Genomic DNA, 14,110 nt, shown 5'->3' with positions numbered 1-14,110 from the left:
GGTAATAAAATACTGGTTCACTGAATGGTAAAAGAATAAGAAAACGCAATTGGGTCAAAAAAAACATAATTCACTTCCTAATAGTAACAAAATATCTCTTTGGATTAAAGCAGAATTAATAAATCTATAAACCATCCCGAAAAAGACAATTTAACAATTTCAATCCTGGGACAACACAGGGCAAACCCTATGACCTATGAACCTGGAAGAAAATTCCTGTTATTCTGGGACAGACCGCCTGGTGTTTAACAAAAACAGTAAATTGTTGTTGAACTCCGCAGATTCGACAGGATCTGAGGGAAAAAACAGCAGAGTTAGTGTTTCCGGAGCGGAGCAGACGAGACCATGGCCGGTGCTGGGGCCGAGATGGACTACACGGTGCATGAGGCCTGGAACGAGGCCACCAATGTTTATCTGATCGCCATTTTGGTCAGTTTCGGGCTCCTGGTCTACGCTCGGAAGTGAGTTACCACCAAAAGATCGCAGTGTCCCGGCTCGATCCAACCTCGACACCCTACACCGCTCCTCCCACTCTCTCTTTCCCCCTCTCCCCACTTTCCCCTTTCCCCCTCCCCACAAAATGTGGCTGACTGCGTAAAGTTAATCCAAGGTTTTCAATTTTAGAAACAAAAGGAAGATTATGCGAATATTCACTGTGCCCCCAACTGTTGACCCAACACCTGAGCCCAATTTTTATGACAGTTTACAGAAAGTTCGATTACGGCAACAGTTAGAGATGTACTACATCGGTAAGTTTATTCAGTCCTGATGTTGCAAAAAATGTTTATTTTTTATTCTTCCACAGGATGTTTGAATTGCCCGTTGGTGACACTGTGGCTCAGTGGTTAGCACTGCTGCATCACAGTGCCAGGACCGCGTTCGATTCCACCCTCTGGTGACTCTCTGTGTGGAGTTTACACATTCTCCCCGTCTCTGTGGGTTTCCTCCGGGTGCTCCGGTTTCCTCCCACAATCCAAAGATGTGCAGGTCAGGTGAATTGGCCATGCTAAACTGCTCAGAGTGTTAGGTGCATTTGTCAGGGATAAATGTAGGGTAGGGGAATGGGTGTGGGTGGGTTACTGTTCCGAGGGTCAATGTGGACTTATTGGATCAAATGTTCTGTTTCCACACTGTATGGAATCTAATCTTATCTATTTGCTATTTGTCACATGAGAAGGTAGCGGTGAGCTGCTGCCTTAACTCCTGCAGTATGTTGTATATGTATATCTACAGTGCTTTAGGGAGAGGAATCCAGAATTTTGAAGTACTGACTGACTGACGGTGAGTTGCTTGGAGAGGAACTTGCACGTAGTGAGATTCCCACATATCTGCGGTCCTTGTCATGTGCGATGTTGGAAATAGTGGATTTGGAAGACATTGTCTAAGCTGCCTTGGTGAATTGCTGCTGTATTTCTTGGGGCAGGTACATACATGTGGCTGCCATTGTCTGCCAGAGGTGGAGGGAACAAAAGTGCATGGGGTGCTGGTTATTGTCTAAATTCTTCAAGTGCACCAATCCAATTAAGTGCAGAGTATTCCTTCACACTTCTGACTTGTGCCTGGTGAATGATGAGGAGGCAGAAAGTGATTTACTGAGAAGAATTCCTAGTCTCTGACCTGCTCTTGTGGTCACTGTGTTTACATAGCTTGTCCAGTTCAGCTTCCAGTCAATGGTAATTCCCTAGGTGTTGATGGGGCATCAGTGATGGAAATGGAATATCTAGGGTTGATAGTCAGATTCTGTCTTGATGGCACTGTATGGCATGAATGTTATATGTCACCAATCAGCCCAAAACTGGATATTGTCCAGGTCTTGCTGTGTATGAATGTAGGCTATTTCAATACCCGAGGAGTCTTGAATGATGTTGAACATTGTGCAATTGTTGGCAAACATCCCTGCTTACAATGGAGGGAAGGTCGTTGTTGAGCCAGTTGGAAATGGTTTGGTCTGGGGAGACTATCCTGAATGGCTTTGTGCGTGGGAAATCATGTCTCACAAACTTGATTGACTTTTCTGAAGAAGTAACAAAGAGGATTGACGAGGGCAGTGATAGATGTGGTCTTCAGTAAGGCATTTGACATGGTTCCCCATGAGAGACCAGTTAGCAAGCTTAGATCTCATGGAATACAGGGAGAACTAGCCATTTGGATACAGAACTGGCTGAGAGGTAGAAGACAGAGGATGGTGGTGGGGGGTTGTTTTTCAGATTGGAGGCCTGTGACCAGTGGAGTGCCACAAGGATCAGTGTTGGGTCCACTACTTTTCGTCATTTATATAAATGATTTGGATGTGAGTATAAAAGGTATCGTTAGTAAGTTTGCAGATGACACCAAAGTTGGGAGGTGTAGTGGATAGCGAAGAAGGTTACCTCAGATTACAACAGGATCTTGATCAGATGGGCCAATGGGCTGAGAAGTGGCAGATGAAGTTTAATTCACATAAATGCGAGGTGCTGCATTTTGGGAAAGCAGATGTTAGTAGGACTTATACACTTAATGGTAAGGTCCTACGGAGTGTTGCTGAAGAAAGAGACTTTGGAATGCATGTTCATAGCTTCTTGAAAGTGGAGTCGCAGGTAGATAGGATAGTGAAGATGATGTTTGGTATGCTTTCCTTTATCGGTCAGAGTATTGAGTACAAGAGATGGGAGGTCATGTTGCGGCTGTACAGGACATGGGTTAGACCACTGTTGGAATATTGCATGCAATTCTGGTCTCCTTCCTATCGGAAAGATGTTTTGAAACTTGAAAGGGTTCAGAAAAGATTTACAAGGATGTTGCCAGGGTTGGAGGATCTGAGCTACAGGGAGAGGCTGAACAGGCTGGGGCTGTTTTCCCCAGTGTCAGAGGCTGAGGGGTGACCTTATAGAGGTTTACAAAATTGAGGGGCATGGGTAGGATAAATAGACAAAGTCTTTTCCCTGGGGTGGGGGAGCCCAGACCTAGAGGACATAGGTTTAGGGTGAGAGGGGAAAGATATAAAAGAGACCTAAGGGGCAACGTTTTCACACAGAGGGTGGTATATGTATGGAATGAGCTGCCAGAGGAAGTGGTGGGAGCTGGTACAATTGCAACATGGAAAAGGTACCTGGATGTGTGTATGAATAGGAAGGGTTTGGAGGGATATGGGCCGGGTGCTGGCAGGTGGGACTAGATATCTGGTCAGCATGGATGGGTTGGACCGACGGGTCTGGTTCCGTGCTGTACATCTCTATGACTCTATAACTCCTGCAGAGATGTTCAAGAGCTAAAATGACTGACCTCCAACAACCTGAAACATTTTCCTATCTACCAGGTATGACTACAACCACAGGAGGATTTCTTTTGATTCCCATTTATTAAAATTTTGTTCGGTCTATTTGATGCCACACTTAGTCAGATGCTGCTTGACATTAAAGTCATAAAGTTTTTAACAGCAAGAAAGAGGCCATTCGGCCCATCATGTCTGAACCGTTCATCAAACATCCATCTATTCTAATGCTCTTTTCCAGCACATGAGGATCCCTACCTTTACTACATCAGGCATCATTTGAAATGACAAGTCTGTGTCAGAATGTGTTTGGCTAAATATCAATGAGGGAAAGCACTTTTGATTCTTAGGTGTGGGAATATCATTGGCAAGGCCAATATTTATTCATCTGAGTTGCCCCAAGGAAGTGGAATACTGCGCTCTGATATTGAATTGCTTTTTTTTTGTTAACTTGATACAACTGTGGCTTTTGAGGCCTCAGCAGAGGGTGATTTGATGATAAGTAATATTACTGTAGAACTAGCATTTATGTCATTTCCCCCATTCCAAGAGCCGTCCACAATTTCTTAGTCTTTCAAGATTCCAGTCTATTGAACATCTCCAACTTAAATTGTCCCACAGCTGTAGCCTTCCCTTCAGCTGTCTGGTCTCTCAACTCTGAATTTTCTTTCCTAGCTCTCTCTGGGTCTTTAGCTCCTCTTTTGAAATGCTGCATTAAAGGTGACTTATTTGCCCAAGATCCAAATATATATTTATCTGGGTCAGAGTTAAGATTTATTTCATAATGATTTTGTCAAGGACTATGGGGCATTTTATTACATTAAAGATGCTATAGAAATATAGTTTGTTATTATTGTTAGCTACTCTGATTAAGAACTTCCTTCTCAAAACATTTGTGAATTAGTTGGGCTCTTTGTGATTTTTGTTGACCGTTTTTCCAAATTTCGTTTTAAAACTTTCACATTGTGATTGAGTTCTGAATTCATGTTTGTTGAATTACTGTAGTGCTCTGTCTTAGCCAACCCTGCTATCTCCAATCCAGCTGTAGCTAACTGAAATAACTTCTAATATTGTCCTGAGTTCAACTCTCACAATTCATAGTGAGGATCTATGTTCAGCCTTTCCATTCTTCTGGCTGAGCCCAGTTATTGGTAATTTTGTGTTGAAGTGTCTTGCCATATATTACAATACCAGACGTGATCACCATGTGGTCAATGAATACAAGTGGTAGTACATTAATCTTCAAAAAAAACAGTTACAGAAGCTGGAAGTCAGACTGTTCATCTCCCACCTCTGGTTCTTAGCTTTTGTTCTAATCCATATCCAGTTTGTTGACAAAGGACTTTGATAATTCTTGACTGAGAGGGGTTTATCATTTAACATGTCTCACTATAATCTCCACAGAATTGGTAGTGGTATAGGCACAGTAGCAGCCATGATTATAGCTCTTGCCCAAGTTACATTGAGATCTAACCTCTTTCTTCTACAAAAAAATTATTGCCTTTCACAGTTTTTCATAAAAATTACTGAGCCATAATTACATAATCATGACATACCTTTTCTGTACACATTATTGCTCAAGAAATCCTTGTACAAAACAAAAAGAATGGTCTGCACTTATATCATTTAGACATTTCTCTTTAAAAATGCAGTTGACGTTCTCTAATAGTCTTTCCTTCCTGCTAGAGTCAATGCACTTCCCAACTGTTAAATTAAGGTGGATATAATGATGTAAGTTCTTCTTCTATATTCTGATAAGATTGCAGTGAGAATGTTTTAAAATTTTGTTGAAATACTTCCATTTAGAATTGTGTGTTAAGTCATAATTTAATGGGGTGCAAGTATTTCCTATATTCTTGACAACACAGTAAGTTTGCAAGACCAATGTCCACAGAGCCTTCGGTTCTTTAGCGTTTCTCTGTTCAGTTCTGGTTATGTGATTGCTGAAGTTATCATTTTGAGCTGGGAAGGTGAATTCCAAGCTTGAACTTTACTCAGCAAATATCAATATAGCAGTAACTCTGTCTTTGTTTTTGATTTATTTCAAGTACTGTTTTGTATCATTTCAGCACGAAAGTACGACCTGCAGCAAGAACAGCCGGATAGTGTGCAGCTTACAGTGGACTGAGAACTGATAGCTACAATATAATAACACACAGGCACTATTGATACTCAAGTGGAAATGAAGTAAGGATCGTGACTAGAAGGTGAAGCCATTAAAAAAACAATAAAAATTATAGGAATCTGAAATCAGAGCATAATATGTTAGCAATTGAAACTTAATGTTCATTTCTTGCAAAACAAATATACAGGAGAGGTGAGACTGTTCCTTATCATATTAAGAAAATGGGCTTAACCTTCCTGATCTACATCTAAATCACCAATTTGTATATTTTTAAAACAAAACCACTGATATCAATTCTGTTAATGAAGTTGGTTTCCTCCCCATAAAATATGATGAGGAAGGGAATCAAGGCTTTGAGTGTTCTCAGCTATTTGTAAGATTGCCTTCCTAACCTCACAATGTTAATGAAAGAATACAAGTTAATAGGAACGTAACACTCTAATTAGGAGTAGACTATTTCATCCTGAAGCCAGCTGCAATGGTCAGTTTGATCACAGCTAATCTTCTGACTCAACTGCACTTTCCCACTCTAACCCTTCCCCCTCAATTTCTGAGGAACCAAAAATCTATCCAGTTTGTCTAAAATCAAGCTTGTTCCTCCCTCTGGGATAATTATTACAGATCCACAAGTGACCTCCGAGATAGAGATGTGATGTTTGAGAATAATTTTCGAAGGATTGATGTTGTGATGAAACAACACCTTTTCAGTTGAGGATTTTTGAACAGTTTAATGCTGAGCCATTTCCATTTCTAAGCATACATTTTTGTTCTAAAGATTTTTGTAAGCTAGAATACAGTACGATTTTATTGGTGTGAGGATTCTCATTGTAATTTATTTTAATTTTATATTGTAATTGGATTTTATAATAAAGTCAGTTCTGATATAACAATAGTTCCGTTCTCGTGCGAGCTCGTGTTAAGAAAAATAGGGTAATGGCTGCACCATGTAAACTAATGAGACCGGAATCACATTTTAGCTGATTACATGTGAGGAAAGTTCAGGTTCTACAAATAATGATCTAAATTCTTCAATCGCATTAAAGCCAATTTGCCTTGAAGAAATACACATTATAGCAGAACCAAATGTAGAACTGTTAAGTAACACGTTATCTAGTTAAATGTTAATTAAAATAGCTTTTAAAAATAATTTTAGATGTTACAATATTTTAAATGCTTAATTTAAATATCTGTTCACTTTTTCTGTTCTTTTTCCTCCTGGTATAGCCACAGACATTTGTGGTCTTGTGGCACTTTGTGGAATAAGAAGCTGGACAACGTTCTGGTGTTAGTTACCCTGCCTCAAAATCAGATATTTATCAGATGGGGTCACTGGATAGTCAGCAGAAGTAGAATTCAACCCAATATATATTTAAACACCTGAAATTCAGCCCCTTCTAACTGCTGTATTGACAACAATAGATTAACTAGGATCTTAGTTAAGTTGATCTTAACCTACTGCGAATCCTCTTGCAAGGATGCCTGCCTTGAAGAAGCTCTTCTCCTCCCTCTTCAAGGATTTCAGTGAGTCCCTCTCTCACTGCACCCACCAGGTCATTGCCTCTGCCCTGAAGGAAAAACCACTACCGAACAACCCAAATGGCCTCCTTCTTCAAAGACCACAATTTCCCCTCAGATGTGGTTGACGATGCTCTCCACCGCATCGCCTCCACTTCCCGCACCTCTGCCCTTGAACCCCGCCCCTCCAATCGCCACCAGGACAGAACCCCACTGGTCTTCACCTTCCACCCCACCAACCTCCAGATACATCGTATCATCCTCCATCATTTCCGCCACCTCCAAACAGACCCCACCACCAGGGATATATTTCCCTCCCCACCCCCAAGGGCGTTCCGTAGAGACCACTCCCTCCGCGACTTCCTCGTCAGGTCCACACCCCCCACCAACCCTACCTCCACTCCCGGCACCTTCCCCTGCAACCGCAAGAAGTGCAAAACTTGCACCCACACCTCTCTCCACCCACCTCCCCAACCCCCCTCACCTCCCTGCAAGGCCCCAATGGATCCTTCCATATCCGTCGCAAATTCACCTGCACCTCCACACACATCATTTACTGTATCCGCTGCACCCGATGTGGTCTCCTCTCCATTGGGGAGACAGGCCGCCTACTTGCCGAACGTTTCAGGGAACACCTCTGGGACACCCGCACCAACCAACCCAACCGCTCCGTGGCTGAACACTTTTACTCCTCCTCCCACTCCGCCAAGGACATGCAGGTCCTTGGCCTCCTCCATCGCCAGACCCTGGCCACACAACTCCTGGAGGAAGAGCGCCTCATCTTCCGCTTGGGAACCCTCCAACCACGTGGGATGAATGTAGATTTCTCCAGCTTCCTCATTTCCCCTCCCCTCACCTTAGCTCAGTCATAACCCCCAGATTCAGCATGGCCCTCTTGACTTGCAATCTTCTTCCACACCTCTCCGCCCCCCCTCCCCCTTTCCAGCCTATCACCCTCCTTCCACCTATCGTATTCCCAGCACCCCTCCCCCAATTCCCTTCCCCCTACCTTTTATCTCAGCCCGCTTGGCACACCAGCCTCATTCCTGAAGAACGGCTTATGCCCGAAACATCAATTCTCCTACTCCTCTCTGCCCGGCCTGCTGTGTTTTCCCAGCACCACATTTTTCAACAATAGATTAATTCAAGACTAGAGATTTTGATCTCTTTGGTTGAGTATTGATTATCGGTGTAGTTACCAAATGGACATCTGGAACCATTACATATATTCACATATTAAACTCATGATAGTAAAGTTATGTTTATGTCAGTAACTTATCTGGTAACTTTAATTTAGTTCATATCTTAGCTCAGACTTCACAGCAAACAGAAAATAGCAGTTTATTCCATGTACTCATCCACATAATGGTTTAAACAGAATTTTGATTGGACTGGGTAGAATTTGTTTTGTACCTTGTGAAATACTGACATGATTACTAATAAAGAATTTAAAAGTGCTGTATGTTAGACAATAAATAGTTTTAAAGAATACTGTTGTGCTCTTTCTTTTGATTATTTGTTTTATTCCTTCTGATCAAATAGAAGAGCTTTGTTGCAGGCACAACTTGTGCATGGCCTCCACCCAGTGCTTCACATGGAAGATTGGATTCAGTTCATCGTTTGGTACTGTGCATGCGATGTACTTTTTTTTTTGAAAATCAAAGCATGTCACAGTGTTCTCATAAAGCAAGAATTTCATTTACATAATTTATATATAAACCATATTATGTATACATTATTTAAACATTTTGTATATCTAAATTCTCAAGATCACAAACGAGTGTTTTTAAATATCACTTACTGTAATAAGCAGTGTCTAGCACTGGGTTAATTTAGTACTATCAACATGGTCTTCACCTGAACCATGCTGGGACCAGAGTGCTAGCAAATTGCATAACAACGGCTGTAAAACAGGACTTTAAACTGAAGGGAGGGGATTTGGTGAGAGGGGAACTTAGAAAGCCTGAATTGAAGAAGGAGGTAAGAGTGCAGAACTCAGAAGAAGTTATTAAAATCTCCAGCACAGACACAAATAGGACAGAGTGTATGGAAAGGGCTAACAATCAAACTTCACACACATCAGATAAACGAATGTCAATGAGCAGAGGGACGGTTAATACAGGACCGAAAGTTTTATATGTGAATGCGTGCAGTATAAGGAATAAGGTAAATGAGCTTGTGGCGCAGATCGAAATTGGCAGGTATGATCAGTTGGGCGTCAAGGAGACATGGCTGCAGAGGGATCAGGATTGGGAGCTGAATATTCAAGGATATACATCCTATTGAAAAGATAGGCAGGTGGGCAGAGGGAGGTGGGGTTGCCTTATTAGTAAGCAATGAAATTAAATCAATACAGAGGAACCTCAATTATCTGAATGAGATGGGCGTGCACTATTTCATTCAAATAATTGATTATTCAGTTAATTGATTTCCTCTGAGTCTCAGAGTTTTCTGTAAAGTCTGCTCACCATTCAGGAGCAGCACACCGCGCGTGAGCCTGTCTGCCCCACAAACCTGCCCACCTCCCAAACCTGTCCACTCCCCAACCCTGCACCCACGTCAACTCCCACCCACTGTTGAATCACTATTGCCCGCAACCCCCCCCATCTGCCCCCCCACCCCAGGGCAGCCAGACTGGTCACCAATAGTAAGACTGCGGCTGCCTTGGTAGGGTAAGTCTCCACATCGTGCACGCGTGCACACAAACCATTTTACTGCGACTTTTTGACAGGTTCCACCCTTGCCCTGTACAGGATAATGTTGGAGTTTATCTGGGGAAGTGATGGGGAGGGGTTGAGGGTTCACCCCTATGGAGAACTCTAGGCAAAGTGTGGGGAGAGGGAGAGGAGGTCAGTCATTTGGAGACAGTGCCTGGATTGTCCAGGACTGTTCTCGGCAGCATTTCAGAGAGCCGAGTTCGTTTTTAATCATTGTTCCTGTTGTGAAGGCTAGCATGAGGGGACATAGCTTTAAATTGAGGGATTATAAATATAGGACAGATGTCAGAAGTAGGTTCTTTGCTCAGAGAGTAGTAAGGGTGTGGAATGCCCACCCTGCACCAGTAGTGGACTCACAAACATTAAGGGCATTTAAATGGTCATTGTATAAACTTATGGCTGATGATAGAATAGTGTAAGTCAGATGGGCTTTAGATTGGTTTCACAGGTTGGTGCAACATTGAGGGCCAAAGGGCCTGTACTGCGCTGTAATGTTCTATACAAAAGACGTGATCAGGGTTGAAACAGCTCTTTGATGTAATGTTTCTATTGGGACCTTGAGATTGCTTTCAGATAATCCGACATTAGGATAATTGGTATTTGGATAATCAAGGTTCCTCTGTAGGAAGAAACAAATTGAGTCAGATGGTGTCGAATTGAGGAATTGCAAAGAAAAAAAAATTGTCGGAGTTATGTCCAGGCCTCCAAACAGTAGACAGGAGTTGGGGCGCAAGATATATTAGTAGATAGAAAAGATGTGTAGGAAAGGCAAAGTTAAAAATCATACAACACCAGATTATAGTCCAACAGGTTTAATTGGAAGCACACTAGCTTTCGGAGCATCGCTCCTTCATCAGGTGGTATCTGATGAAGGAGCGATGCTCCGAAAGCTAGTGTGCTTCCAATTAAACCTGTTGGACTATAACCTGATGTTGTGTGATTTTTAACTTTGTACGCCCCAGTCCAACACCGCCATCTCCAAATCAGTAAAGGCAAAGTTAGTGATCATGGGGTATTTTAATATGTGGGTGGACTGGGAAAATCAGGTTGGTAGTGGATTGCAACAAAAGGAATTCAGTGAATGTCTCCAAGATGGCTTTTTTAAATAGCTTGTGGTGGAGCCCACTAGCGAACAGACAATACTGGATTTAGTGTTGCAAGAGGCAGGCTTGATGAGGAAGCTTAAAGTGAAGGACCCCTTAGGAGGCAGTTATCATAATATGATTGAATTTACTCTGCAATTTGAGAGGGAAAAGATAGAATCAGAGGTAACAGTATTACAGCTAAATAAAGACATTGATAGAGGCATGAGGGAGAAGCTGGGTAGAATTGACTGGGAGAGGAACCCAGCAGTGGAACAGCACTGGCAGGGGTTTCTGGGAGTAATTCAAGAGACAGAGCATAGATTCATTGTAAGGGGGAAAAACATGGTACTGGGAGGGTGAGGCAACCATGGCTGACTAAGGAAGTCAGAGACAGCATAAAAGCAAAAGCGAAAGTGGAAAATGTAGCGTAGGGCAGTGGGAAACCAGAGGATTGGGAAGCTTACAAAGACCAACAGAGGGCAACAAAAAAAGAAACAAGGATGGAGAAGATTAAATATAAGGGTAAGCTAGCAATAATATGAAGGAAGACTATAAGAGTTTCTTTAGAAATATAATGGGCAAAAGAGAGGTAAAATTGGACATTGGGCCACTGGAAAGTGACACTGGAGAGGTAGTCGTGGGTAACAAGGAACGAGGTTAGGAACTCAACAATTACTTTGTGTCAGTCTTCATGGTGGAAGACATGAGTAATATCCCAAAAGTTCAGGAGAGAGGGGGCAGAGCTGAGTATGATGGCCATACCAAGGAGAAGGTACTAGAAAAACTGGCCTGAAAATGGATAAATCACCAGGGCCAGACAGACTACACCTGATAGATCTAAGGGAGATAGCTGAAGAGGTGTTAGTGGTGATATATCAGGAATCGCTCATGACAGGGAGAGTCCCAGAGGACTGGAAAATGGCTAACGTGAGACCCCTGTTTAAAAAGGGATTAAGGCAAAAGATAGAAAGTTACAGACTGATTTGCCCAACCTCAGTCATGAGTAAGACCCTGGATTACGTTATGAAGGATTTCTGAATACTTGGAAGTGTATGGTAAAATAGGGCAAAGGTTTAACTAGGGGAGATCGTGCCTGATAAATCTGCTAGAATTCTTTGAGGAAGTAACGAGCAGTTTAGACCAAGAACAGCCACTGGATGTTATCTACCTGGACTTCAAGAAGGCCTTTGACAAGGTGCTACACAGGAGGTTACTGAGTAGGGTAAGGGCCCATGGTGTTAGAGGCAAGGTGTTAGCATGGATAAAAGCTTGGCTGTCTGGCACAAAGTAGAGAGTGGAGATAAAAGGGTCCTTCTCAGGATGGCAGCTGGTGGCAAGTGGTGTTCCACAAGGCTCAGTGTTCAGACCACAACTTTTCACTTTTTACTTTAACAATCTAGATCAAGGAACTGAGAGCATTCTGGTTGGGTTTGCGGATGATACAAAGATAGGTACAGGGCCAGGAGGCTGCAGAAGGATTAGGATATGTTAGGAGAGTGGGCAAAGAAGTGGCAAATGGAGTACAATGTGGGAAAGTGTGAGGTCATGCACTTTGGTAAGAAGAATAGAGTCATAGACTATTTTCTAAATGGGGTGAAAATTCAGCAGTCTTCTGTGCAAAGAAACTAGGATGTTCTAGTTCAGGATGTTCTCAAAGTAAACTTGCAGGTTGAGTAGTAGGAAGGCAAATGCAATAATGCCATTTATTTTGAGAGGACTTGAATATAAAAGCAGGAATGTACTTCTGAGGCTCTATAAGGCTCAGGTCAGACCACACTTGGAGTATGTTGTGCAGTTTTGGGCTCCATATCTCAGGAAGGATGTACTGGCCCTGGAGTGTGTTCAGAAGTGGTTCACAAAACTGGTCCAAGGTATGAAAAGCTTAAGATATGAAGAATGTTTCAGGACTCTGGGTCGACACACAATGGAGTTTAGTAAGATGATGGGGGATCTGATTGAAACTTACAGAATACTGAATGGTCTGGAGTGAATGGATGTTGGGAAGATGTTTCTATTGCTGGAGAGACCAGGACCCGAAGGTATATCCTTAGAATAAAGGGAAGACCTTTAGAACAGAGATAATGAGAAACTTCTTCAGCCAGAGAGTGGTGAATCTATGGAATTTATTGCCACAGAACGCTGTGGAGACCAGATCATTGAGTATATTTAAGATTGAGATAGATAGGTTCTTGAGTATCAAGGGGATGAAGGGTTACGGGGAGAAAGTGGGAGAATGAGATTGAGAAACCTATCAGGACTGCAGATGCTGGAGATCAAAGTTGAAGAGTGGTGCTGGAAAAGCACAGCCGCTGCTAACGCCAAACCCGAACTACCTGGAGGAAGAACGCCTCATCTTCCAACTTGGAACCCTCCAACCACACAGGATCAATGTAGATTTCACCAGTTTCCCTATTTCTCTCCCCCAACCTTATCCCAGTCCCAACCTTCCAACTTGGCACTCTTGAACGGTCCTATCTGTGCATCATCCTTCTCACCTATCTGCTCCACCCTCCTCTCCGGCCTACTACTTTCACCTACCTATCATATTCTCAGCTACCTTCCCTGCTGCAGCCCCAGTCCCCTCCTATTTGCCTCTCAGACCCCAACCCACAAGCCTCATTCCTGATAGAGTCATAGAGATGTATAGCATGGAAACAGACCCTTCAGTCCAACCTGTCCATGCCAACCAGATATCCCAACCCAGCACCTGGCCCATATCCCTCCAAACCCTTCCTATTCATATACCCATCCAAATGCCTCTTAAATGTTGCAATTGTACCACCCTCCACCACATCCTCTGGCAGCTCATTCCATACACATACCACCCTCTCGTGAAAATGTTGCCCCTTAGGCCTCTTTTATATCTTTCCCCCCTCACCCTAAACCTATGCCCTCTAGTTCTAGACTCCCCCACCCCAAGGAAAAAACTTTGTCTATTTACCCTATCCATGCTCCTCATAATTTTGTAAACCTCTATAAGGTCACCCCTCAGCCTCTGACGCTCCAGGGAAAACAGCCCCAGCCTGTTAAGCCTCTCCCTATAGCTCAAATCCTCCAACCCTGGCAACATCCTTGTAAATCTTTTCTGAACCCTTTCAAGTTTCACAACATCTTTCCGATAGGAAGGAGACCAGAATTGCACGCAATATTCCAACAGTGGTCTAACCAATGTCCTGTACAGTCGCAACATGACCTCCCAACTCCTGTACTCAATACTCTGATCAATAAAGAAAAGCATACCAAACGCCGCCTTCACTATCCTATCCACTTACGACTCCACTTTCAAGGAGCTATGAACCTGCACTCCAAGGTCTCTTTGTTCAGCAACAGTCCCTAGGACCTGACCATTAAGTGTATAAGTCCTGCTAAGATTGCAGCACCTCACATTTATCTGAATTAAACTCCATCTGCCACTTGT

General features: G+C 42.9%; 1 protein-coding gene across 1 annotated transcript; it reads left to right on the top strand.

The window, feature by feature from the left end:
* Positions 1-205: 205 nt before the first annotated feature.
* Positions 206-8,379, top strand: smim19 (small integral membrane protein 19). The gene is made up of 3 exons (XM_072583699.1): positions 206-461; positions 625-749; positions 5,320-8,379. Exons 1-3 carry the CDS (start codon positions 346-348, stop codon positions 5,376-5,378), a joined length of 300 nt encoding a protein of 99 aa, XP_072439800.1. The 5' UTR covers positions 206-345; the 3' UTR covers positions 5,379-8,379.
* The last annotated feature ends 5,731 nt before the right edge of the window (positions 8,380-14,110 follow it).

Source organism: Chiloscyllium punctatum, chromosome 14, assembly GCF_047496795.1.
Source record: "Chiloscyllium punctatum isolate Juve2018m chromosome 14, sChiPun1.3, whole genome shotgun sequence".
Classification (NCBI taxonomy): Eukaryota; Metazoa; Chordata; class Chondrichthyes; order Orectolobiformes; family Hemiscylliidae; genus Chiloscyllium; species Chiloscyllium punctatum.
Note: the sequence above shows the minus strand (reverse complement) of the source record. Positions and strands in the feature narration are given on the sequence as shown.

Bases quoted from the DNA above. Each gene is read 5' to 3' on its own strand.
- smim19 (XM_072583699.1), top strand. From the start codon at position 346: ATGGCCGGTGCTGGGGCCGAGATGGACTACACGGTGCATGAGGCCTGG. The intron at 462-624 runs GTGAGTTACCAC...TTTCAATTTTAG, and splicing joins CTCCTGGTCTACGCTCGGAA to AAACAAAAGGAAGATTATGC. The intron at 750-5,319 runs GTAAGTTTATTC...GTATCATTTCAG, and splicing joins GTTAGAGATGTACTACATCG to CACGAAAGTACGACCTGCAG.